This window comes from Chamaea fasciata, unplaced genomic scaffold, assembly GCF_029207755.1.
Source record: "Chamaea fasciata isolate MVZ Bird 193981 ecotype frontalis unplaced genomic scaffold, bChaFas1.0.hap1 SCAF_18, whole genome shotgun sequence".
Classification (NCBI taxonomy): domain Eukaryota; kingdom Metazoa; phylum Chordata; class Aves; order Passeriformes; family Sylviidae; genus Chamaea; species Chamaea fasciata.
Window position 1 is genome coordinate 1,402,016 of NW_027094103.1, and position 27,195 is coordinate 1,429,210.

The following is a 27,195-nucleotide window of genomic DNA, read 5'->3' on the forward strand; positions in this document are numbered from 1 at the left end:
CCCTGAACGTGCTCAGCTTCTTGCCCGTGGTCATTGCCCATTGCGGCCTCCCAACACCTCGACACCTCCCCCAGGGCAGGCTCCACCCCACCCCTGCAGCCTTTCCCGGGTAGTGGAGCAGCTCCCGATCACCTTTTCCTGCCTGCCCCAGCAGAGCCGTTGGTTTCCGCCCTGCCCCGGCCACCACGCCGTCCCCGGTGCCCAGCTCTGAGAACGGAGCCCTCCTGCCCCGAGACTGCAGCGCCACCTCCCCCTGCCCTGCTGCTGTCACACCCGGGCTGAGAGGAGCCCTCAGTTCCCAGGGATCCCCAAGGCTGTTGAAAATCCCGACTCAGGAGGTTGTTCCGCAGCCCAGGGGGCAGCACTGAAGCCGTCTATCGCGACAGCAGCGCCGGTGTCCTGACAGGCTCATGGGCTGTCCGGGAGCTGGGACGAAGAGGGAAGCTCGCTCTTTGGAAAGAATTGATCATGGGGAAATGAGCTTTGACACCTTCAGCCGCGTCCTCCTCTGGCAGAGCTGCTGTTCCTGGCAGGAGCCCTTCTGCACCTTGGGGAAGCTCAGAACTTCCCTGATCCCTCTGCCGGGGCAGAGACCCACACTCGGCATTTCCCAGATCAAAAACTTCCGGGCAGCGCCGTGCCCGGGGCTCGTAATGTTTGCAAGACAACGAGCTCCTGGGAGAGCGCTCAGGAGAAACTCAGGTGTGAGAGGAGCTCTAGGAAATCCCATTGTGAGGTGTAACTGAAACACTCTGCACGTTCCTTACACCACCAAACGCGATTTCTGCTTCTTTGCCACTCCAGGTTCTGTCAGCGGCTCTACCCCAACCTGGTTTAATTTAATGAACATCATCAAATCACAGAGATTGTGCCCAAGGTCTTGTGATGACACGTCTGGACCCACATCCTTCACAGCTGCTCAGATCCCTGAGAATTCAGGGCAAATCCTCAACTATGTAAGAGAAGAAATAAATGATAGTGGGGGGCCTGAGAGGACAGGACTGTGCACAGCCAGAATAAGCAGGCAGTGCTTGGAAAACGGGAATAATCCTTGTGTAGGACAAACATCAGTTGAGTTTTCCACCTTCTGGGAAAAAAAGAGATCTTAAACCTGACTTCAGTTTGTTCCCAAAGAGCCACAGCTCCATCATCCAGCATCAGGATAAGGCAGGTGCAAGTGGAAATGGAGCATCCACTGCCAAACCCCACTGAAAGCAGGGGGAATTCCCTGGAGATTGGGGCTGCTCCTACATTTGGGTAAATAATCAGACTGCAATGTGATGGCTGGTCGAGGGGATAAAGAAAAGCATGGTATGGAGGGAGCTGAGACTCTGGCACCTTTCTCCATCCTGGAAAAACTGTGCTGACCGTCCCAACAGAACCTCGCAGGGTGGGTGCATTGTGTGCTTCCCCCTTCCTGGGTCTCCTGTACCAAGAAAACCAAGCCTAAGATTTAATTTTTTTCTCTCAAGTTTAGGAGTGACAGTTTGTCGTTCCTTGGAAAGACACAGTGTGGAGCAGAAAGCCAAGGGCAGCAGCTGCAGCCTCCTTTTCCAAGGCCTTGGTGTTCCCGCTGAGCCTCCGATACGTCCCCTCCGAGGGACAGGGAATAGAAATAAAAAATTAGAAAGTGTGTTAGCAAATGCTCCCATGCAAAAGTCTAAACTTTATTCACTTTTATTTATATATTTAACAATTCTAAAGTATTTACTTCTCGCTTTTGACAAAAATGAAAAATATAGGAGCACTTTACTCTCTTGCGGAGAGAAGGGTTATTTCTGTACACAGCTACGGAGACGGCTTCCTCCTTTACATACAAAGAAAAATAATATTAATAAAAAAAGTGCTTCATCGATCCAAAAAAGCCTAAAGAGCTGCAAGCTTTTATTCACACTGTACATCCCAGCCCCAGCCCGGAGCAGACCCTCTTGGCACGTGTGGAGGCTCCGGCTGATTCTGCACCACAAAGCCACACAAGGCTGGGGCGTCCCCCCAGCCCAGCCCTGCCACCTCCCCCTCGCCGCTCCCTCGTCCCGCTCCGCACCAACAGCGACGCCTGTGCCTCTCTTCCAGCCACCACGGCTGGGTTAGGAACAGATCCTAAACGTGCCTTGGCTGGAAACCCCATCCTTCACTTTGCTTTTCCCTCAGTGTCTCTTTCTCTAGACCTGTGCCAGGGAGATCCCAAGATGCTCCGTCCGTTCCCAGACCCCTTTCCCACAAGGACGCAGCCTCCTCCTTCCTGGACACTCACGCCAGCACACGGGTGGTGGCAGAGTGGGAAGAGCACAGTCCAACCACCTCAGCGTCTCCCCTCTGACCCCACCGAGCTCTGCCACGTGGTTTCTCCACGTGACCCTCCCTTTGGATGATGTGATTGTGACATTCCAGGGAAGGGAAATGCGAAATGCTCCTTTCCCAAGGTTTCTTGGATTTTGAGCTGTTGTATCTAGAGCTTTCAAATACTCCAGCAGGATTCTTGGGAATACCATAGAGAATTTGGGATTTTGCCTAGGGAATGCACTGTGAGCAGGATCTACTCTTCCTCCTTGCCAGATTGCACTAAGCAGGATCTATGGGGAGGGAATGGGATGAGCACCTATCAGTTACAAACGGATATTTGGGAGTTTCACCCTTCAATGAGGTGATTGCAACAGGAGGAAGGGGAATCCGTAATGTATTTTGGATTGTTTTGAGCTCCTCAGGCAGCTTTTTTCTGTCTGGAGTACACTGAACACAGCCTGGGAAAGGAGGAGCATCCCAGGAGGGTGCCCAGCACCAGCACAATCCGCACAGGCCGAGGCCGGCGGGTCCCGGCCGCCTTCCGGCAGTTTGGATCGTCCAGTAAAGTGCGAGTGACCGGCCAGGACCTGACCGTGGCAATGCTCTGCCCCCAGAGGGAATCTCACACGGATGGGGCAGGGGCAAGGGCAAGGCAGAGGTCTGCTCCTGTCCTACTTGGATTGAATCAGGAATTGCATGGTCAGATCCCTGGCAAGGCCCAGTGTGAAGCCTGGCTCACCAACAGCACGTGCATTCCTGAGCCAGCATTCCAGGTGTTCCCGCTCCGAGGGCTCAGACCTCCAGGAACCTGACTGAGACTCCCTCGGGCAGCCAAGCCCACTGTGAGAACAGAGAGGGAAAAGGTCTCTGGGGAAGGAGATTCCCACCTCTTCTAGCAGCAACAGGTTCCCAAACAGCAATTTCGGGTTTGGAGTAACAGGAGTGATTGAAAGCACTGGAGGCTGCAGCTGTTCAGGCTCTGCACTCCGGCCGGCCCAGCTCCCTCTGCTCCCTACAATCCTCGGCCTGCAGCAGGCAGTGGGACAGATAAATACCCACAGGGATCCTGGCTGTGCACCAGCTCCCTCCCCACCTCCACGACCCTCCCGCAAACAAACAGATATATTATTATATATACACACACGCACGCGCGGGGACACGGACACACAGACAGGACAGGCAGGAAAGGGGGAAGAGCTGGACAAGGAGAATCCCACGATCCAGCGGCACATCCTCAAGGTCTGTCCCGCCGAGCGGCGCCCCACGGCCCGAGCTCCACGCGCAGCCTCCCAGCCTCGGCCCCCGGGATCTGCGTGTCCGTGGGGAAGGGTCGGCTCGGCCGCTCCCCTGCCGCTCCCAGGCCAGGAATTCAGTTGGACGTGGCAGTGATGGGCTTGTCCAGTTCGAGGTCCAGGCTGGAGCTGCCGGGGTGGAGGCTGCTGTAGCAGGACTTGCAGACTCTGCTGGGCTCGAAGAGCTGCTGGCTGGGAACGGGCACCTTCTGGTTACAGCAACTGGAGCAGAACACGTTGCCACAATTCCTTGCATCAGGAACAGAGGAGAAATGGAAAAGATCAGGAGGAGTTTGACAAAGTTACCTGAGCTGTAAAATGAGTTATGGCCAGTGCTGGGATGGGGGAGACACCTCCCTACAGGCCGGGGCGTGGGCAGCGACAGCTCCAATGTCTGTGCTCCTCCCTCCTATGGATGAGGTAGAGACCCAGGGAATGGGCACAGGAAGGAGCACAGAGCCAGGGCCATTGTGCAATTAAATACCTCTGTTCAGCACTGCCCTGAGCCAGGCCGGACAGGCCGTGCCCTCTTGACACACAGAGAGCTCTCTGCCATCCACCATGAAATGGTTTAGGTGGGAAGGGACCTTAAAGCCCAGCCAGTGCCACCCCTGCCATGAGCAGGGACACCTCCCACTGTCCCAGGCTGCTCCAAGCCCTGTCCAGCCTGGCCTCAGACACTGCCAGGCTGGATGTCCAGCACAGCGCCAATGCCACGCTGGGGCACAGGGCTGAGGGGCTGAAGCAGAGGCACCACGGGCCCTTCTGAGCCAGGCCATGGGGAATGTGGGGAACACTGGGAATGGGGGCTCTGGGCCTGCTCAGGCAGCTGACCGAGCCCTGGCTCACAGGAGGGATGTGGCAGTGCTGGGAGCAGGCCAGATTCTGCTCCCAGGCTCTGCTCAGAGCTGGAAAGGTTTAAACATGGAAATATCAAAGCTCTCAGTTGCTGCCATCCTCCCGCTGCCCCCACAGCCCCTCCGGCAGTCCCACACTCCTGCATCCAGGAAACTGAGCCAAGGAGGAACATGCAAAGCCCGGGGTGGGCAGGCAGGTGTTCCATGCACAGGTGGGCACGCGCGGCATTCCGGGCGCTGGCAGAGCCGCGCCGGCACATGCACCTCGTTACTGCTCAGAGTCATTAATTACCTTCTGCAGCCCCCCTCAAAACCTGTCAGCCCTGTCCTCCTAAATTCCAAGAGGAGCTGGGAGCAGCACTCCAGGGACCTGGGTTTTGCCCTTCCCATTAACTCTTTGGCATCAGGATTTGGTGCTGTCGTTGTTCTGCACTGGAGATTTGCTGCTGCCAAGAGACTGCTGGGGAATTCTGCTGACACCCAGCAGCTCTGATTAATCCTTCCTTGCCAAGAAAGGAGATTTCCAGCTGCTGGTCACTGATGAAGAGAGAGGCAGCACAGAAATCCCATTTCCCACTTCAGTGGGCTCATTTCCTCAGTTCCACACAGTGGCTCCAGGCCTCGGAGCCGGAACCCCGGCATGGGAAGGCTGACAGGGACCAGCCTCTCTGCAGAGGTTCTGGAGACTGGAGGGCCCTGCTGGAAATCCCTGTCAGAAGCACCTGCAGGAGTGGGAACAGCCCTGGAAGGTGCCACACAGCTCCCACAGCCCCATCTCGCTGCTCAAGGAATGATTATCCCAGAGCAGCTCACTGATGGATGAGGGGGAAGCCAACCAGAGGGATTAAAACAAGGATCTCTTTGTTGGAGCTCACCATTCCTAACATATGCTGGGGTTTTTGTTGTTTTATCCTAGACAATGGTGCTCTGACACTGCTTTGGAAAGCTCTGGACAACTCATCCTTCTATGCCGGTGGTCCTTGCTTCGCTTCAGAGATTACAGAGACATTAAAAAACAGGCTGGAAAGGGGATGTTGCTCGTTTGAGGAAGGGGGGCTGAAAGTGACACTCCCCACGCCTCCTCTTCACCCCAAATCTCAGATATTCATCCAGTTTTGGCTATCCTGACCCTCCACCAGCTTGGTGGCACCTGCTCCAGCCATGGGATTTTCAGTCCTTTTAAAACAAGTAGCAGGTTTTTGCCAACGCCCTGCACAGCAATACTGGAATTGTTTGGTAACACGTGGCCCCCTCCCAGAAATATGTGGGAAGAAGGGAAATTATCAAAAATAAATGCATAAAACTTGCAGGACAGTCCAGTCTCCTGTCAGTGAGCAGTACACACATGGACTGACAGTGAGTGTTAGTCTGAGCCACATCCCAGTTCAGCTCTCAAAAGCCAAGTCCTAAAAGCCTTTCTGTGAGGACAGAGGGCCGTTCACATGGATCCAACCCCCAGCAGCTTGTGCTGCCCACCCCCAGCTTAGTTCTGGTGATTTCCAGGCAAGTGAGAAACAAAGAAGGAGAAAAGCTGAGTTAGTTGGGAGAAGTCACCCAGGAAAGGCAGACGGACAAGGACAAGGACAGAGGCTGCTGGAAATGCTCACCAGAGCTGATCAACTCGGTCAGTGTCCCTGCAGGGAGGAGAGAGAGCTCAGGGCAACAGGCAGAGGGAGCAAACATCGGCAACCAAGGAAGCTGGAAGGTTTTACCCTGCTCAAGGTCTTACACTATGGGGTTCAACTCATTTCCATTCCCTGGGAGGGGTGTAATGTTTACTACAGAGATACTCATGGTGTTGGTCTCACCAACAGCTGGGTCACTGCACACGTGGAAGCCAGAGGAGCAAAGACCCTACAGGAGATTTGAGCCACATCTGAAACCCTGAGTCCATTTTAACTCCTCGTGGGGCTGTGGGTGACCTGTGTGTATCCAGGCTCTGGGAATTGTCCCAAGCTCAGTTTTAGGGAACTGAGCACTGAGGATACAAATCTGCACGACCACAGTGGGCATGGTAAAAAAAAAAATAAATTCAGATTCTTCTCCTTCTTCCCTGGGTTTGGTTAACTTTACAAGACGGAATGGAGCAAAATAAAAACCAGACACAAACCCAAAACGACGTTCATAACTCTTTGCAACTTCCAAAAGCAGCAGAGCATCAAAATGCAGTAACTGAGATTTATTTAAATGATGGTTCCTGCAATAGTGTTGGCATGTTCAGAAACCAGGAACAGGAATTTATTTGAAACAGAACTGGAAACTGGAGATTCTCTGGCTTTAACTCCAGCATACTGAGCCATGTGGTCTCTGCCTCCTGCTCTTGATCAAGCCCCTGCTGCTGCCTGAGCTGCTGCAGCCTCTGTGGCAACAAGTCTGGCAAAGAATAATCCAGAAAACCTTGATCTCACACAGGTGTTCTGTTCAGATTCTGTAGGAGCAAGTTAATGAAAAGGAGAGAAAGGTTAGAGAAGGAAGGGAGCAGTTTCCAACCACCAATGGGAAGAAGATGCTATTCCTGTATTTCATGTAACTCACATAATGAATTGCTGAATGCTAAGAGGACAAAGCTTTATTCTGTGTAATCTAAACTGCCTCCAAGACCAGTTTGAGGAAAGAAAGGTAGGATCTGCATTGGCTGGAGCGGAGCAGACACCAGCTGTGGCTTTTAACTCTCTCCCTGCAGGAACAGGAGCAGTGCCCAGCCCCTCTCCCAGTTACCTGCAGTGGTGTTTCCGACTGGCGAGCCAGAAGGCGCTGTCGCAGCCGTAGCAGTGCGCGGCCAGGTGATCCGGGAGCCACCGCGTCACCTGTGGGGACGGCCACCGGCATCAGGGACAGGGCACGGCAACACACCTGGGCTGAGCCCCCTCCCCAGCTCCCAGAGCTCCCAGAGGTTGTGCAGCAGAGGGCTCATAGGCACAGGTACTGGTATGTCAGGTGTGAGACCGGCGGAACACAAGGAAAAGAGTTCCCAAGGAGCGGCACGTGGCCAAAGGCTGGAGGATAATTTGAATTAGGATTATCCCAGAGTGAGCAATTTACAGGGATTTGGTCTGTACCTCTGTATCCTGTTTATCCACCTGTTCCCAGCTGGCTTCAGAGAAAATCTCTGTGCTGCAGCGAGACAAGCAGTTCTGATCCAGATTGCTTTCCGAGTCGGGAATAGACGTCTGTTGGCAAACAAACACAGCTGAACGGAACCCCCCAGATCCCTGTTCCACACAAAAACAACCCAGAAACCCCAACAGGGCAGGTCTGGACCCTCTGGTGATGGGATGATGTGAGGCAGAGTGGATTTAGAATCCAGTTTCTGCTGCAAAGCTCTGGGAAGGCTTTGGGTGAGTAACCAAAACCTGCTCCCTGTGGCTCCGATTCCAGGGTCCTGATTCCTTTCCAAGGGTGTTTCACTTTCAAAACTATAATTAGTAATACAGATATCCTTTCGTTGGCAAAGATTCTGGAAAATACAAGCCAAATTGCATATGGGAAATTCAGAATTTGAGCCATGTATATTCTATGAATAGGTTCTGGGAAAAATGCTTCCTTAATATAGTCTATCCAGGCAGAGGTGGATTTTAACTCACTTAAAACTCAGCCAGCCTTTAAAACATATCAAAATAGCAAGAAATCTTGAGTTAATGTATTTTTATTTTTATGCCTGAGGAATGGGCAATCCTGGAGTTCCAGAGGAAAACCTGCAACTCCCAAGCTGAGGCACAAACAGAAGGCAGAGATCAGCTCCTTAAAAATGGGGAATTTTCTGGAGGCGCTGCCAGCCCTACACTGCAGCTTCTGAAGGCCCTTAAAAAATGAGAGCAGAATCCATTAAGCCAAAGCACCCAATTTCTCCAAGGAATTCAAGCTTTTAACAGTGACACTGGGCTCAATGAGCACCTTGTGCTTCATCTCCAATGGGAAGAGCCAAGAAGGCTCCAAGGATTTTTCACAACAAACGTACCTGGGACTATCCAGCACCTCTGCCACTTCTAAACAGTGAATTCAACAAACAGAAGCTGGGAACCTCTTGCAAATTTTTTTTTCCCCAATTTTTCAGGCATATAAACCATGTAGGAAAAGGAAATTTCTGATGGGTGTTGCAACAGCCTCAGGAATTACAGGCAAGTGCTCAAACCCAGAGGAAAGCACAATTCTCTACAAAAGTCTCTATTTTTACAATTTTAAGCACTTCCAAATAAAAGCACAAATGGTTTAAAAGCTCCCTTAAAATTCTTAATTTGTTGAAAAACCCTTGTTGAAATACAGCTGAAACACAAGCTCAGGTAATTTATTCCAGTTAATTTAGAATTCTAGAAGTTTATTTCAGTCACTGAGCTTGGAGCATCTGAAAGGGATGCTGTGACCCTGATGGGTTTGAGCTCACAGAGCTGCCAGTGCAGCTGGAACTTGCAGAGAACCAAGGGATCATCCTATGCTGCTGTCCCAAAAATGGCACAGGAAAATATCGTTGCCCTTCATGAAGACAGCAGCAGCAAACCAAGGGTTTGGTTGGTTTTATTGAGGTTTGGTAAACCAGGGTTTTGGTTGGCTTTATTGAGGTTTGGTAAACCAGGGGTTTGGTTGGTTTTATTGAGGTTTGGTAAACCAGGGGTTTGGTTGGCTTTATTGAGGTTTGGTAAACCAGGGGTTTGGTTGGTTTTACCAAGGCCAGGGAAGATGTTTAGGTAGGGCCTATGTGTGTGAGCTGCTGTGCAACACCCATCTCAAAAGAAACCTTTCTGCTCAATCTGAAGTTCGGCGGCAGTATCAGCCGTGAGTACCTGCCACGATGAGGTACTCAGGCAGAGTTTGCCCTCTTCAGGATGACCTGGAGAGGTCTGTCAGAGCCCCAAAGTCGGGCCCTGAGCCGTGAGCCAGGAGCTGAGGGCTCGGTGAGCTCCGCGCCCGGCCCAGTGACGCTCACTCACCACTTCGTCCCCGTAGTCGCCGTTGAGCCGCAGGGAGCTGTTGAGGAGCTGGCTCTCCAGGCGGCTCCTCAGCTCCTGCACCTGCTTCTTGAGGGTCTCCACCTCCTGCTGGTGGCCCGTCTCGATCTGGCGCAGGCGCTGCTGGATGACGTCGCTGTAGACGGGCATCCCGTCGTCGTCCAGGTGGCTGCGGGCCGGCTGGTCCGGGCTGCCGGCCGGCTGCTTCCCGAGCTGGCTGAACATCCATTTCTGGTGCAAGTTCCTCAGGTGGAGCTGAGCAGAGCTGCAGCTGGCCGTGGACACCTGCCGACTCAGCGAGGCCTTGATCCGCCCGTCTTCGCCGTTGACGCAGTGTCCGTTGGTGGCGGGGAATTTGGGGGCCGTGAATCCCGCGGGTTTCTCCACTAGTTTGTTCTCCAGCTCCAGCTCCCCGTTATACACCAGCTCATCTTTGCGGTCTGCTAGAGGCAAGGCACAAGGGGAAGGCATCGGGAGGTGTGTGGTGCTGCTACCAGAAGTCCTGTGCACTCTTGATCCCAGTTTTTGGAGCTCTATCATGCACTCCCCCTCCGGCCTGTTCTCCAGAGTTCGGGACAGCTCATCAGCGCTGTTGTCGAAGGGGTGAAGTCTGTGGCACGGAGCCCTGGGCACGAGCTCAGGCTTCGCTTCGGTCTCCGTTAAGGTTTCCGTGGAGCTTTCGATGTTGGATGTCCTTTCCTCCGGCAGGGCTGTCAGAGGGAAGGCAAGGCTGGCCTGGGCTGTGCCGGACGGGCTCTCCGCTTCTCCTTCACCTTTCCCAACACCTTCCTCCTCCGTGTTGTCTGGAGCATCTCTGTTTCCGGAGCCCTCAGAAGGAACAGCCTGCAGCCCTCTCCCCTGAGGCGCCTTCTGGAGAGGGCTGCTGGGCTCGCTGTGCTCATCCTGCTGTCCTTTGAGCTCCGCAGCACCGTGTGAGGCTGGGTGTGGGCTGGCTGTGGGACTGTTCGTTACGGTACCTGTGTCCGCCTCGGTCTTTTCCCCACACAGATTGTCAGCTCTCTTCTCCTTATCCAGGCCAACCTCATCCCCTCTCCCTGCTGCCTCCAGGCCACCCCTCAAATGCTCCTCCAGCCCAACATCATCTTTAGTGGCCTCCTGCAGAATGTTCTCCATTTGTCCCTCTGCCACCCCGGCCGCCACAGAGAGCTCTGCCCCCACGGGGGCCCTGCCCTGCCTGCCCAGCCCGTCCCCCTCGAAGGGGTCGTCCCCAGGGGGGCCCAGGCTGCTGAGCTCCAGGGAGCGGCGGTGCTCCTGCCACTTCTCATTGAGGCTGGGGTCGCTGCTCCGGCGGTTGGTTGTAGGCACGCTGCTGTCACAGGCTGTCGTCAGATTGTCGAAGGATCTGGTCTTTGGTAGCCTGCAAAGGGACAAACAATCCCGCTCCCAAGTCAGAGAATGTTTTTATAACATTGAGCTACTGTGGGTTAAAACCAGCCCCCCAATTAGGACAGTAACAATCTGCCAGCTAATGGACTTGTGGATAGTATTATCCAGGAGCACATTCCGACCATCTGTAGTGCAGAGCTGCTTCAGTACTTCCTTTGTTTGCCATCAGGAAAATATGTTCAACCAGACTTCAAACATTCCCAGATTAATCCCCTTACCAGCAAGCCCCAGCGCTTACAGCCCAGTCACACCTCCTAATTAACATGTGCTCAGATTCACTGTACAACAAGCAAAGAAATGGTTACGCAACACCGAAAAGGAACTCAAACTGAAGATAACCAATGAAAGCTTATATCCCACAAGGACAGAGGGAATGCTCTGTGGCTATGTGACACCCAGAGATTAACTCTATTTGCCCAGCTTCTCTCTGCAATGCTGTCAGCCCTGAAATGTGACAGCTTCCAAACCCACCCCACGGACAGGCTGCACTTGGGCAGCTCAGCCCCACAGTTCCACCAATACACCCAGGAAAAACCCTGCCCTCCCACCCCAACATTCTCCTTTCATGTCCCCCAGTATTCTCTGTTGATCTTACTTTACAGGACGGGATTTCTGGGCTCTAGGCTCACCTGCCCAGAGGCTGCTCTTCGGGGCTAGAGCCTGGCACAGGGTATGGGGCACAGGTGTCATCGGCAGGCGTGGAGGGGGAGGAGCAGGGCAGGTAAACGGCGCTCCAGAGCATCAAGTTCCGCACATGGCACACGGGATACAGCACCTGGCAGGGGGAGCACACGGGAAGGCTCAGCTGCTGCTTCCCAGCAGAAGTCCAGCTCTGAGGGGGGAGTTCACTGGGCAGGTCCCGGCTGGGACATGTCCAGCCCACGCCAAGGGCTGGTGACAGCTTTTCATCAGCCACACTTGGGGCTAGAATGACCTTTTCTGTCAGAGGCAGAACAATGCCGGCCTTCAGCTCCTCCTGAATGAACTCCTGCAATGAGTTCTCTGTGAATCTACACCTTCACAACTCATGGAATTCAGTGGCTCGTTATGAACGCTCAGGTTCCCTTGTGTGTTGTGTTACACTGTGCCAGAGGGAGCTGAACTCATTCCAAGGAGCCCAATCCTCCACAGCCCAGCCTGGCTTCAGAGGAGGCACTCATAGGTACATATTCAGTACATGCACAAGTTCTCTGAAGAGGCAGCTTGCTATTAAAAGGGATTCCTTGATTGTGGAATATGCTTTCTGCTTCACTTTAAAAACACCCAGGCTCATTTTGGCAATTCCACTCTTTTCCAAGCAACCATCCCATGGAAAAGCAGGCAATGGCAGAGGAACAGCTGGCTCCACCAGACAGGCACTGACCAGGCTCCCTAGGGAATGGGCACAGACCCGAGGCTACCAGAGGTCCAGGAGCATTTGGATAATGCTCTCAGAGACAGGATGGGATTTTGGGATGCCCTGTGCAGGGCCAGGGGTTGGACTGGATGATCCTGCTGAGTCCCTTCTTAAATGAGGGTATTCTGTGATTCTCTCTGCTTCCCTGGCACGGAGCAGGGGAAGGGCTGCGGGGTGCCTGCTGCCCTTGAACAACCCAGGCTCTATAAGGGATGTGGCTGTGCCATAGGCACCTTTTAAAGCCTCAAGTAAAACCACAAGAAAATGAACCCAAAACAGGAAATTACCCCAACTCCCACGTGCAGAAGGAGTGTCCTTGTGAGTATTTCCTGAGAAGAGGGGCCAAGTGGGATAGAGCACAGAAGGGCAGCCCAAGGACAGACCTGTCCACAGGGTCACTGTGAGAGCCCTCTCCGTGCTCCTCCTGGCATTTTCATGGAAATCTAGAGGCATCCACAGCTTTAAGATGCCCCCAGGCTGTGTCTGCTCTGCCTCAGGAACTCTCCCCAGGACTGCCAGGTGGGAAGGCTCCAAGGGCTCACTGCAGTGACACAGAACACACTCAGCCAAGGAGGGCTCAGGGGAGTAGAAAATTCATCTTTTTACAACCACCATGGGAATAAATTCTTTCCTGCTTAGCCAGGGTCTAGTTTTGCTCTAAGAAACAACTGAAAGCCACATCCATCATATGCAAACCCACTGCACAGTCCTTACAGTTCAGTTTATGACATCTGATACTTCGATAAATAAAAAGGGTTTAAATATTTATACTAGTCCTTGCAGTCCTAACCATGATGTCATTTGATGTTTGCTCTCTTGCCCATGCTCTGCACCCCTGAATCCCTCACGTGACCTTGTACCAAACACAGAACTGAGCCTCTCCCCAGAACCTTCAGTGAGCTCCTACCATGGAGGAGCCAAACTGAAAACCTGGAGGCATCAAGAAAAACAAAGATACACTAAATAATCTGAGCCACTTTTTCTGTTTAGATTTAAAATGAATTTAGACACAGTGTCTAGGTTTGCAGGCAATTTTGTGTCACTCCTCTGAAACAGCTCAGTTCTCCAGAGAGGTCTATTTATCAAACACTGAAATGTTTTCTGTTACAAAAAAATAAAATATTTAGTCACAGAAAGCACATTTCAGGACAGAGAAATTTCTGAGGTGGCATTCTCCAAATATCAGCAAAATTAACCCAAGACTTAAACATCACCCTGATCTGGGTGTTCCAAGGTGAATGTCAGGGATAACTGACTGGTTTGGAATCACCTCTCTGTCCATGGGGACAGTTCAGAGAACCACACAAGGGTTTGGGCTGGAAGGGACCTTAAAGCCCCTGCAGTAGCACCCCTGCCATGGACAGGGGCACTTCCACTATCCTGGCTTCTCCCAGCCCCATCCAACCTGGCCTTGGAGACCTCCTGGGATGGGGCAGCCACCACCTCAGCTGTGGCTGAACCCCAGGTCACTGTGTCCTACTGCCGGGCTGTTTCTCGGGGGACCCCCATGTGTAGGATGCTGTTTGGGGGAGCCCCCCTGGGCTCTCCCACAGGAGGGGATTGGGGTACATACAGATTCCGACTGGGAGGAGTAGAGCAGGTTTTTGAAGGCTTTGTTTGCTGCCCGCAGCAAAGACCAGACGGAGCAGGTCCGTTCCTGAGTGTGTTTCTCTCCTCTCTCTTTCGCATTGTTGCACAGGAATGTTCCAAAGAGGCAGGAGTAGGTGTGCTGCACCAACTTCACCTGCACAGAGACACACACACACAGGGTCAGCTGGCACAAGGGATGGGTCTCACCTCCATTCCCGGAGCACAGCCCTCCCCAGGGCCGCCACACCAACCCACGGCATTTCTCACATTCTTCTTACAAACCAATTGCAAAGGAATGCAAGGGGAGAGAAATTCTTTAAAATCATAACTGAACAAATTCAGGAAAAAATGCAATGCAGAAAGACAAAATATTTGTTTCTAATCAAGCCATGTTGATACAAACTCATTGCCCTGCAGGCCAGGCAAAGCAGGATCATGATTCCTCTGCTACAAAACATTCATGCAGCACAGAAATGCTGATCGTTAATCACTCCATGCTGGGCCCGGCCTAACAAATGCCAGCTTAACTTCAGGCATATCAATGACTTCCTTGGGATTATTCAGATGTTTAAATGAAGACAAGTGGTTCAATACTGTAATAAATTAGGGGTTCACTCTAAAAAGGCCAGCACACCATGGGTATGTTCCCTCCCAGCCCGTGGAGATTAGCAGTGTGCTGTGAAGCCAGTTACTACCTGTTGTATCTCATTTCACAACTGAGCTACTCGGGGACTGTACATGAGCTCAGTTACATGGCTGAGCTGGCAAGTGGTAATTCCAGTCAGTCACAATCACAGGAATGTGCCTTAAATCTCTTAGTGGATCAGACACTTCATAAAAACTTCTACTCTTCAGACTACTGGTCCTGCAGTACATGACTGTCACTTCCCAGAGATCTGAGAATTGACTTGGACCATCCTGGGTGAATTCCTAATAGGAATGCTGTCTGCTTCCAAAGAAGGTAAGCACAGCTCCTATACCCTACACATTTTCAGTGAAGAAACTGAAAAAAATGAACGGAGCAGGTTGTTTTTAGACAGGAGTATTCAAGTCAAAACAAGATCCAAGCAGGGGCAAGTTTGCATTAGAAGTAAGAATAATTTTTTCAGGCTGTGTGGATGTTTTAGACCTCTTAGGTGCGACTATTCAATTAATATAATTTATTTCTTTAAAGTCTAAAAGAAGTCCTTGAGGCTTCTGCTTTTAATAGTGAACAGACCCTGTGGGTTACACAAGTTGTTTTTGTCCCCTGTATCTGGGCAGTTTTTGTGTTCCTTTTATCAGGTGAGAGCATATAAAGAATATATAGAATATATTCATATATATATAAAGCAATGGAATGGGTTGGGTGGGAAGGGACCTTAAATCCCATCCAGTTCCACCCCCTGCCATGGGCACGGACACCTTCCACTATCCCAGGTTGTCCCAACCCCAGTCCAACCTGGCCTTGGACACAGAATGTCACAGAAAGGTGGGAAAATCCGCCCCCCGGGCTCTCCAGCAGTGTTTAACAGCAGTGCATTAAACCAGCAGTCTCCCCACTCACAAGGAATGCTTCGTTAAACTCGAAGGAGCAGGGGAACTGCCTCTGGAGCTGATGGACGCAGTCCAGCCACTGCAGAAACACCGGGCAGCGCTCATTGAGGTCGTCCGAATTCTCCCCGTGGCCACAGCGATCTGCAAACTTGTGGCCAAAATCCAGCCACTCCGTCTCCACCAGCACCTGGAAACCCTGCAGGGAGGAGAGGAGAGATGAAGAATTCCTGGTTTTCCTTGGTTCAGTTTTCTGAGATGGTCTGAGACTTGTGGGAATTGCTGTGTCCTCTCTCCTATTCCCCCTCAGCACTGGGCTCATTACTTCTCTTTACTGCTTTCCCTAATGCCTCTGTGCTCTGAAATGGAATCAGGACAGATAAGGATTCCCAAACTACATGAACAGGAAAGGGAATAAGGCAGGTTAAGTCCTCAGTGACTGGCAGGGAGGATCCTGATATGAGCCCTATCTCATCCAGGCAGTGACAAGCAGGAACTTCATCTTGCCAAAGCTTCTGGATCATAGTCTCCAGTATTTGGACAAGTTATATAAAAACTTTTCTTGAAAATGATGGTCAGATCCACTTGTCAGGAAAGAAAACCATCCATCCACAACAGGACATCCAAGCTCAGGGAGAGCAGGTGCTCGTCTGTGTGTACAGCAGTCACAAGGTTGATTAAAGGTTCACTTGAGTGATTTTTCATGAAAAGGGCAAAGAACATTCCCAAACAGCGCCTGGGTGAGCAGCTGAATGGCACACCTTGTCTCACAGGACCTGAAATCCATCACAGGGCAGAAAGGTTTTGGGTCTTATCGGAAAGAAAAATTGTAGAGAATGTTTATCGAGTCAAAGGCTGTGATTACAGCCAAAATAATGGCTGTGATTAGAGCCAAAATAATGGCTGGCAGCTGAAAAGCTTTACATCTGACAGCGCTGAAAACTCATTTTCCGCAATGTTTCTGATCCTGGTACAGACAGCTAGAGTTTATGGTTTGCTCTGGGTGACAGAGAACGCCAAGAGTGTGCACAGCACAACTCTGCTCCCCAGGCAGGAAGGACAGCACCCTCTGGAGAACCAGGAGCAGATCCTGTGCCCAGGCCAGAGCAGCACGTTTTGCCTGATGGATGCCAGCTTCTAGAACCCATGTGGAAAAGGACCCAGGAAGTTTTCACACTTCCATCCAAAAGGCAGCTCCAGTTCCTGGTCCGAGTGTGTGTGAGGCTTTAAGCAGCAGCTCACAGCAGTGTTCAGACACAGAGCTCTCTTCTGGACAACAAAGGCATCTTGCCCGTGGGCTGGCAGATGGAAGGCAGCCAGCACACATCCCACAGTGCTGAAAAGTGATGGAACGGGGGAAAATCAGGAGAAGTAAAACCAACAGAGGGCAATGAAAATGTGAAACTAGAAAACCATGCAGCTGGGAAGTGCAGCAAAGAGGAAGGCTCTCTATCAATGCTTGGCTGAGAACCTGCAGACGTAAACCAGAAGCTGCAATTGCAGCACTTTGTACTCCATATTCCTAAACTAAATATGGGGAAGCACAGACCATGACTGTGCAGTCACAGCAGAGGGAATGTGAGCTACTCCTGAGTTACATCTGTACCTACACCTGGCAGTAACTGCAGACTATGGGTGACAAACTCCTGCCAGCTTCAGTGCCTTTGCCAGGGGAGAAACCTGAAATAATTCCCAGCCAGACTCCCTCCAGAGAGCGCAGTGACTCCCAGCTGCTCTACCCACCTCCGTGGTCCTGTAGTAGGGGTCCAGCAGGAGCTTGGCCAGGGCCACGATCTGCGGCGTGCGGTCCCAGCCGTCGGAGCAGTGAACCAGCACCGGCCGCTGGTCCCGGTCCACGGCGTGCACCACGAGCAGCGCGGACTTCAGGAGCACCGACAAGTGCTGCAGCCACTTGGTGCTCTCCAGAGCTGACAGCCAACTAGAGGGAAACCAGGCAAGACAGTTTTTGCTCTTTTAAAATGCTTCCAGGTTTGGATGTCTGAGTTTATCATGGCAAAGCTCCTGTTTTAATAAGCTGTGAGTGTCACTCTGAAGCATTTTTCACTTGTGTCATGTTAACACCTTCCCAGAGGTGGAAGCAGCAAAGCCAGGCAGCCAACCCAAGGAACTGCCTGACTGGCATGAGCTGAGAGTTTGGATCTACTTTGAAACCATGAAGGCTTCAGCAGCAAATTCCAAACAGGAGAGTGGGAAGGAAAACAGGACTGGGGTAACTACACTGAGGGCCCAAGGTCAGAAGTTGCCAAGGTGAGGGGCCATTACAAGGTAGTTACCCCACAGCACTGGGGGGTTATAAAATATTCTCCTGAAATGACATTATAAATGAGAGAAGTACATGGAACATCACCACAGTTGTCCAAAGGAGAGTCAATGGTGAGGATTAAAGAGGTGGGAATAGCAGATCAGCTTAAGAGTTAGTGCTCAGAAGCCCACCAGAAGAAACAACCTTCTGGTATCAATATTCAAGGTTACACTCTAATTTCAGAACTAATTTTCTATGTTCACTTCAATCAGATAAACCAGCGACTTCCATGAAAATGGAAAAACACAGCTTAGCACTATTACCAAGGGAAAACCCACTGAATTTCAATTTGAAAATCATCAACAGAAGAATGTGGCTGCAGGAACACAGAACCAACGGCCCAAACCCCCAAACTTCCACTTACTTTCCTGGATCTGGCATTTGTGTGCAGAGCAGACGCAGCGACTGGAAGCTCTTGCGGATGGAATGGATGTTTGCCATCCCCATGAACACTACTTCACAGTTGGGGTAATATTCTGCAGGGAAACAGCAAGACAGAGGGAAGAAATAACAACTACCTTTCTAAAAGAAGATTTTTTTTAAAAAAAACAAACCCCCGTTGCTGTGGACAGATGAAATAATCTGTTTACAAAGATTCTGTAAGTCCTTGGAGCTCGCTGGGTATTCCAGACATGACAGCCCAGCAAAACAGGAAGCATTTAGCAAAGTCCTGCTGTATTTATTTCAAATGTTTCACTTCAGGTTACAAAAAGCAGAGTGCAAACCTCAGGGAATAGCGATATTCCTTTGCTCCAGGTTCCAGCATGTTTGTAAGAAGACTGAGAAACACCAAAAGATGTGAAACATAAATAATATTTAATTGGTAATTTATGGATTTAAGTTAGGCAGATTTCAGATTCCTTTTCCTAAGCACTCAAAAAGGCTGAAAGGTTAACTTCATCCACTGCTTTCTTCTAAGGGGAACTGTATGAGGAAGCATCACACATGTGAGAAACACTGGGAGCCCAGGAAAACAGAGGATACATGGAATTACTTTGGATGTGTTCAAGCAACACTGGAGGCCTGGACAGACAGGGCCAGTGCTCAGGGGGCACCTAAAGAGGGCCAGAAAACACCAGTTCAGTAGTTTTCCCGAGATTTAGTCTTCCTTCTGCTGTGATGCTTCAGCCTGCACAAGAATGACCACACAGTAACCAAAATGACCATTTCTACAGGAGAAAAACAGTCAGGATTCAGAATCTGGGATACTGAATGCTTGCACAAGAAAACTGAGGAGTCTGTGACGTTTTGTATCATTTGATTTCCCAAGTCTTTATCAGCCCAACAAATGCTGGGCCAAACACAATGAGAGACTGCAACTTCAGGAGCGGCCTCAGACAGTATAAGAGAACTTCAGAGTTTGTTTGTATTTTTACTGAATTATATCTAAAATGAAGCATAGCATAAATGAGCTATTTTTATACAGAAAATGAAGCAGACCTGGCAATACCTGCAGAAAATTCAGCAGCAAAAAAGCAATACAGGTTTTATTGAAGGTGACAAGCTGTTTGAAAATTTGCTCCACAAAACTAAAAAACAATATACAGGAAGAAAATCAAACTTCCTGTACACTCTGCTTTTCTGTTTTGAAACTTTACTCTTTGATGAAGAATTATTTAGTGGTTTTGAGGTGCTAAATGGAAACTTCATTTTTTTAACTGGTGGCCACAAATCAAAATGCAGCTATCGCAGCAAAGACCAAACCAAAAATAAACGATCAAAAGAGCTTTGGTTATCTTATCTCCAGTTTTTCTGTCTCGGATTTTTTTCCAGCCTCTCCACCCATGGAATTTTAATAGGCTGCATTCATACCCAACAGTGACCATAAATAATATCTTGTTTATAAAACCACCGATTCACAAGTGCCAAAGAACACAGAAAGCGGTGTTGCAACCGTATTACTACACACGCAAGGTGAGGCAGGATTGCAGTTGCTATGATACAAATACTGAAAAATGCTTCAGCTTTAGGGCAATTACTGAGAATTTGTATTTTGCACAACCATTCTAGAATATTCTTCTCCTCTGCAGCCAGTGGGTTTTACAAGTTCAGGGGCTTTAGACATGAGCACACTGGACACCTTTGTCTCTAGTTTATACATCTGACTCAGCAAGGGAAAGCTCTTCAGCAGATTCCACTGGGTTCAGCATTTACTGAGCAGTGTTGCCAGCTGGGTTAATGGCCTGAGAACAGACCAATTAACAGCTCAACCTGCCCTTTGAAGGGCTGGGTGGGGGCTGCCCTGATCCAGAACGTTCAGACAGATGAGCAGTGAACAGGCAGTGCTGAAGGGTGTCAGGGTAATCACACTGGAGCAAATCCCTTTGACTGATTGCCTGGAAAGCTGAGGAGGAATGCTGCTCACCTGGGCACTCACAGCCACCCCCCTTGGCTCTGTTGGCCACAGCTGCTGCGTAGGATCGCGCGTCCAGGATCAAAAGCTTCTGCGGCTGGATCGCCAAACTCTCTGCTCCTGAGGCATTGGAGATGGAGGAGTCTGGGGAGGAGGAAACGGGTGAGGAGCTCAGAGGATCCTTCTGACATTGGTTACAGCACGATTCCCTCAGTCCCACAGTGCACGTGCACTGGAGAATGGGGACTAAATACAACAGATTCACTGTTACAGCACCGGAGATTAAACTTTTACGTAAAGCTCTGCCCTCCACAGAAAAGCAACGGTGACAGCCTTACCAAATTCCACATCAGAGAGGTCCCCTCCGTTGGCCAAGTCTCTGGAACAATTCCCATTCATTAACTTGTTACTGTTGGACCTGGAGTCTGAGGCACAGGCTTTGGCTACGGACTGGACCAGGTGCTCATCGTCGGCGTTCCTCCAGCCCCACCAGCTCACCTCGGGCTGGCCGCAGCGGGAGATCACTGCCCCATTGCTCTGGTGCCTGAAAACAGAGGGAATACAGAGTCAACAAGCTGGGTGAAGAGCACAGAGGGCACAAAAAATTCAGTGGAGTGCCCCAGTAGCTTCATTCCCACTGGGGACCATAATTCAGCAGTTATCCCCAACCTGGGATTCAGTTTCCCTACAGAACAATGGCTGTGACCACAGTCACTGACAGGTGAAAGTCAAAGCAAGGTCAGGAAGAGAAAACAAAGCATCTTCTTGCTCAATACTGTGGCCTGTTGGGCAGTGAAAGCTGGGAAGTCTTTTGGAACAGCAGGTGAGGCATGAGAGAGGAATTCAACATGGATGGGGATAATCAAGAACACCCTAACCTGGACACGGCTCTCATCTCCTGGGAGGTGGCATTCAAAATAACCCCTTTTTTTTTCCACATGTCTGAGGAGTTAATAGTTATTTCTTTAAATCTGACCTGGCTTGTACTACACATAAAGAACAGATCTGGAATAATTAAAACTTACTGAACCATTGCAAACACGCTCTGAAAAAGACTCTCCCCTATAATCTATTATAAAAAAGAGGACTGCAATGTATTATCACAGTAATTCCACTCACTGCCTTTGTGTTGGCACATCCCCCTGCTGCCACCAGCTCTGTGACCCTCCAGTCACCAAAGTGTTTGCAGCTGGCAGGAACAACCTTCTCCCTGACCTGGCCCAGCAGCACCCCGAATCCAGGGAGCTCAGCCCTGGGGAAAGGAGGCCCAGCTGTGGGTGCAGAGACCTGGGGTGGAGGGGCCAGAGCAGCACAGACATGACTTCTGGGGCACCTCAAAATGTTTAATCCCTGCCTCATGTCCCAGCTGAAATATCCCAGCACTCATTCACACGGCTCTTCTCTGTTTAAGTCAAAGGATCACAGAACAGATTGGGTTGTGAGGAGTCCTAAATCTCATCCAGTGCCAACCCCGGCCATGGGCTGGGACACCTCCCACTGTCCCAGGCTGCTCCAAGCCCCAGTGTCCAGCCTGGCCTTGGACACTGCCAGGGATCCAGGGGCAGCCACAGCTTCTCTAGGAATTCCATCCCAGCCCCTCCCCACCCTCCCAGGGAACAATTCCTGCCCAATATCCCCTCCATCCCTGCCCTCTGGCACTGGGAAGCCATTCCCTGTGTCCTGTCCCTCCATCCCTTGTCCCCAGTCCCTCTCCAGGTCTCCTGGAGCCCCTTTAGGCCCTGGAAGGGGCTCTGAGCTCTCCCTGGAGCCTTCTGTTCTCCAGGTGAGCACCCCCAGCTCTCCCAGCCTGGCCCCAGAGCAGAGGGGCTCCAGCCCTTGGAGCATCTCCATGTCCTCCTCTGGACTGTCTCCAGCAGCTCCAGGTCCCTCCTGTGCTGGGCCCCAGGGCTGGAGGCAGCTCTGCAGGTGGGGTCTCACCTGAGCAGGGCAGGAGGAAGAATTCCCCCCTCCCTGCTGCCCATGCTATTGGATCAGCCCAGGGCACACGCACGTTTCTGGGGATAACAGCTTTTCAAGCAGAGGTGCCACTGGGCAGTGCTTTCCTCACCCACGAGTCCCCCCTGTGCCCTGAATTTCCAAAGTGGGCACATGCCAATTACAATTCCTGTAAGTTATGATGCAGGAAAAGATTTTAGAGCCTTTCTGCAAACAAACTGCCCACCTCAGCTTCAGGGCAACCAGGAGTTGTTCACTTCCCTCTAACCAGGGAACCCAGAGTGCTGAGGGTTAGCTTAACCTTTAAGCAAATCTTAACAGTCTCAGCCCTGAACAGGAAGTCAGCCCACCCAAAGCTGCCAGTGTTGACTTTCTGGCTCTGAGCACTCCGATGGATGTTTCTGGAGGTGTGACAGGCTGGTTTGTGCTGTGCTGTCAGAGCTGTCACCCCGGGGTGCTGCGCGGCACCTCCTCCGCAGCGTCCCCGCGGGCACCGCGTGGGCGCCGCCGCCTCCTGCTCCTCATCCAACAACAACAGGGACAGGCTCCGTGGTGCAGAGCCTCCAAGTGATCAAACAGGCTGGGATACGGGTTTGAAGTATTTTTCATAGCTCTTTTATAATTGTTTCATATAAAATCCCTTCAGCGAGAGGAAGCACTGACACGCTGCGTTAAGCGCGGCAAAGGAAAAGCGATGTGAAGCCCTGGCTCTTACACCAGGTGCCAGCCGACTTGCAGGCACAGGGAAATGGATTTCTGCTGGAATTAATAGCCTTCCACAAACAGCTCTACCCATAGCAAATTAGTTGAGGAAAAAATACGTGCCAATCACTGAAAGGCCACCTAGTTCCCCGCTACGCTTGCACAAATAAAAGAAAATAAAACATCATTATACGTGTAAGAAATCTATTTTGAACAGAGCAGCTCATTTATTTTTCCATATGTTCTCCCAGATTTCATTACTACCTGCTGCAGAATAATTTTCATAGGTTCATAAAGAGTTATATTTTCATCTCCAGGTCCTTGCCTCACATTACACAAGTAATGAAGAACCATTAGGCCAGGAGATGAGCTCGTTGGTGGCTGTGCAGCCCCAGCAGTGGCCTGCACAAATCTGCCACGTTCAGAGGTACCAGAAATCAGCACATAATTCCAGTTAGGGGCACGCTGAAGGGCTGAGGAATCCCACTCATTCCAGCTGGACTGGCCACAGGAATAAAGAACAGCCAGTGTGATGCTGAGATCCCCAGGGACAGAGCTGGGATAAGAGAGCATCACTCAGAGCTCAGGCACAAAACAAAACAATTCAAAAAACTTAAGAGCAAAACCTCCATGGAAAATTCCCTAGAGACAAATAAACCTGCAGCCCCCTGCAGAAACCAAAAGCAAATAACGTTAGGTAACTCTAAAGCCCTTTACAAGCTATTGCTCAGCTGCAGGATGCACGTACACCTCTGCACAGGCTTCATCCTCCCCGTGTTCAAACCACCTTGGAGCACAAGAATAAATCCCCCAAGTCCTTGTAACCACAGAGCAGGAAGGAGCAAGGAAAGGTGAACGGCTCCCTGTGCTGCATTTCTGAACCAGCAGCACCAGAATGGAAATCCCTTTGCTGCAGTTCAGGGATGTAACTCAAGGCAGGAACAGAACTTGTGTGTGCCACAGGATCCCTGTGCCTGTGTGGGGCATCACCCACAGCAGTGCAAGGCTGAAGGACACTTCCACACAGAGAACCCCCAGGGAGGCTCTCAAGATGCTGTTTCTACAAGGCAGGAAGCCCTCTGCACTCTCTCCCAAAAAATCCTAAGAGCCCTCTCCATAACATTGATTTTCTGGGGCCAGATTTATCTAAATTATTGTTCCCAGAGGGGTTGAGGCTGTGGCAGTCCCTGGATCCCTGGCAGAGTCCAAGGCCAGGCTGGATGGAGCTTGGAGCAGACTGGGATAGCGCAAGTGTCCCTGCCCATGGCAGAGGGTGGAATCACATGAGCTTTAGGCTCCCTTCCAACCCAGTCTGTTTCTGTGACTCTATTAAATGAGTGAAAGATGTGAAAAGGTGTAAAAAATTGGAAACAGAAAGAAAAACTGCAGGGTCTGGTGTGAGATTTCTTTAGAAATCTGATCACAGAATGGAAGCAATGCTCCCGACAGTCCAATCCCCACAGAGCACTCCTGGAGCTTGTCTCCAAATCAGCCTGCTTGGCTTTTCAGCCTTGACTGCTTCACTGGGACAATGAATTTCCTGCTGCCAGTTTCTGTCTCTGGTCTCTGTCCCAGTGTTCTGTATCTGAGACAAGTGATTGGACTTATTTTAAAAAAGTCCTGATTAGTTCTTTTTTTTCCCTGAAGTAAAGCAAGAAGAGGTTTAGTAATATGATCAATAGTGAAACTAAAATCATTAAGTCCCAAAATAATTTTAATGGATGAAAAATGTTGAATAAGCTCTTGCCCCTTACTCCATCAAAGTAAAAAAAAAAAAAAAAAAAAAAAAAAAAAGCAGCTGATTTTTAAAAAAAAAATATATATACACACTATATATGGAATTCCAACCATAGAATCATGGAATGATTTGGGAGGCAAAGAACCCTAAAACTCATTCTGTTCCACCCCTTGCCAGAGATACCTTCCCCTAAACCCGGATTCTCCAAGCCCCATCCAACTTAGAAATCCTTCTCCCCTCACTGCTGTGAGCTTTATTAGAGCCCAGAGTGATGAACTGGATGTCTTGAAAAATCTATTACTAAATGTCAAGATAAGGGAAAAAAGAGAAATCAAAAAAGAGAAACACTTTTCTCTCGGTGATTTGAAGCTCAGCAATGAAACCCCACGTGTGATTTACCACCCAGAGCCTCAGCAGAACTGCAGAAAATTGAACATGGGGACAGAACAATTTCAGTCTCTGCGGTCTTTTGACTTTTCAATTGCTCTTCCGTAAACCCCTGGAATGCAAGGTGTTCCCAGGAATGAGAATAAAGTGCTTTTCTTCTGTGCAGTGTTGACAGGAGGGAGAATGCTGCCCTGGGGAAGTGTGTTTGCAGGTGAGGTGCCCCCAAATTATGTGATAACTGCAGAAAAGGCTCAAAAGCTGAACCCAAACCCACACATAAATCATATTATTCTTCTTTATACATATATATAATAAATACACACACACATTTAGTAGTGTATTAATAAAATATCCAGGTTTTTATAAGTCAGCTTATGTTGGAATGCATTTTTCCCTTCCCAGGGCTGAGCAGAGAAGGGAACAACTCCTTCACCATCCCAAAAGAGACCACACTAAACCCCTTTGTTGTTTGGGAGGAAAAGGAGGAAAGACAAGAGGATTTAAAGATAATGGTTTGCTGCCATGAGCCAATTTGTTCTGCCTTCACTGAACAAGAACCCTTAAGCTCAGTAAACAGTTTTGTGGCCTACAGCTCTCCTGCCCTTGGCTCCTCCAAGGATCTGCCAGCTTTCCTGCTCCCCATACTCACAAGGAATGGGTGCCATGGCTTAGGGAATATCAGTATTCATTATCTTTTTAATCCCTCTGTCATCTGATGTTTTAAAGAGATTTAAAAGATTTATGAGAGGATAACCACCCCAGGGAAGGGGCCATGGTATTAAATGACAGGTTTAAAGGACCATGGAATGGCTTGGGTGGGAACAGACCTCACAGCTCATCTCATTCCATCCTCTGCCAAGGGCAGGGGCACCTTTCACTAGATGAGGCTGCTCCAAGCCCTGTCCAACCTGACCTTGGACACTTCCAGAGATGGGGCAGCCATCAAATATCCACAACATTCAAAATATTTGAAAAAAATTGATGCCAAAATGTATTTCTTACTAAAGAAGCTGCCAAAACCCAGTCTCTAAGATGAGCAGTTTTATTATGAAGAATTGCTGGACTCAATCTAAGGAAGGGTCTGTGTAGTTAAAACTATTTAAAATATGGAGATAGAGCTAAACTGTACATTAATTTTTCATCTGAGTTTTAGATCTCCTTCAAATAATATTGGTATTTGTCCTTGTTTACACTACAGTCTGAGAATCAGCCAGATGAGTCAGGGGAAAGCCACACGAGTACCCAGCCAGGGTTGCCATTTATCAGTTCTCCTCTGATGTCTTCATCTTCCATTTTTTCATTTTCATATTAAGAAAAGTTAAAAATCAATCTTAACTGGGGTGACTGCCCCAGGAATGATTTGCAGGAGATGCAAATGCTGAGTGCTGCTCCAGTTTGTGTTTGGAATTCTAAATACAACCCATTATTCCCACTTGGAGCGCACGTGGAGCGTCAGCCTTACCCAGAGCACCTCCCAGAATTCCCTCCCAGTTGTGACTTCCTCCAGCTTTTCTTTGCCAGGACTGCCCATTTCCAGCCTGGTGAAGGCTGTTGCAGCTGCCCCTCACCTGTACACCACGGCAGGGATGCGTTTCCAGGAGCGGAAGCTGGCCACACTCTCCAGCTCCTTGTCCGTGATCCAGGCAGGAACGATGATCTCCTGGGGGTAACTGCCACACAGCCTGGGGGGAAAGGGAGCAAAGTCAAGGTATGGAGCAGCTCCAGACTTCCCAGAGAGCACAAAGCAGCCCTGGAGGAACCTGACAGCCCTTTTGTTAATTCCTGCTTCCCTGGGTGTTAATTATCTCCTCTTGTCCAGCATTAAATATGGAGACATGGCTCTTTCTCCTCCCCTCAACTTGCAGAGGCCAAAGCAGAGATTCCTCCTGCAGGGACACCAACCCCCAGCTGGGAGTCATTATCAGAGGCAGAGCACTCAAACTGCTCCATCACAAAGTGTTCCAGCTGGGTTTGCTCTGAGCTGGAGCAGGGACCAGCCAGAACACCCTGTCCCCCCAGCTGGGGATCACAGAGCACCTTCCTCTGCTCCAGAGCCTAAACAGGGCTATTGTCTGCACTTTGAGTGCCTCAGCAAGTGTTTTCTCTTACTTATTCATCTACTAATTTAACTCTTCCAAACCTGTTTGGGATTCTTTTTAAATACATGTCTTTGTAGTAAGTTAGAGAATAAGAAACAATAAAAAATGTCTCAAAAAGTTCAAATTCCCCTCTTTGCTCACTTGAGATCTCTCTTAGAATGCTTATTCTCTAATAAGCCACAACAAAACCTGGTATTTCCAAGTCTAAAAAACTCTAGCAGTTAATAAAACATTAAATAATTTAAAGCACATTTTTTTCTATAAACCAATAAAAAAATCATAATTCTGATTGCCCCTTCCTGGGAACTGTAGAAGTTGAAAAAAGTTTCAGTAATT

The 27,195-nt window shown here is 50.0% G+C and overlaps 1 protein-coding gene across 6 annotated transcripts in view; it reads right to left on the reverse strand.

Annotated features, from left to right (window-relative positions):
• Positions 1 to 1,635: 1,635 nt before the first annotated feature.
• The window catches only part of MTMR3 (myotubularin related protein 3), a 74,864-nt gene continuing 49,304 nt past the window's right edge, over positions 1,636 to 27,195 (reverse strand). For 2 of the 6 annotated variants that reach the window (XM_066199951.1, XM_066199950.1), the window contains 13 exons: positions 26,329 to 26,442; positions 20,316 to 20,521; positions 19,990 to 20,121; positions 17,989 to 18,100; positions 17,045 to 17,240; positions 15,315 to 15,500; positions 13,752 to 13,922; positions 11,412 to 11,557; positions 9,358 to 10,753; positions 7,492 to 7,602; positions 7,151 to 7,239; positions 6,040 to 6,066; positions 1,636 to 3,824 (listed from right to left, as the gene is read on the reverse strand). In XM_066199951.1, the coding sequence (XP_066056048.1) occupies positions 3,653 to 3,824; positions 6,040 to 6,066; positions 7,151 to 7,239; positions 7,492 to 7,602; positions 9,358 to 10,753; positions 11,412 to 11,557; positions 13,752 to 13,922; positions 15,315 to 15,500; positions 17,045 to 17,240; positions 17,989 to 18,100; positions 19,990 to 20,121; positions 20,316 to 20,521; positions 26,329 to 26,442 (3,058 nt within the window). In that variant the 3' untranslated portion in view covers positions 1,636 to 3,652. Of the gene's footprint in view, positions 3,825 to 6,039; positions 6,067 to 6,452; positions 6,861 to 7,150; positions 7,240 to 7,491; positions 7,603 to 9,357; positions 10,754 to 11,411; positions 11,558 to 13,751; positions 13,923 to 15,314; positions 15,501 to 17,044; positions 17,241 to 17,988; positions 18,101 to 19,989; positions 20,122 to 20,315; positions 20,522 to 26,328; positions 26,443 to 27,195 lie in introns of those variants that run through there. The other 4 variants (XM_066199953.1, XM_066199952.1, XM_066199955.1 and 1 more) reach the window with 4 other exon arrangements.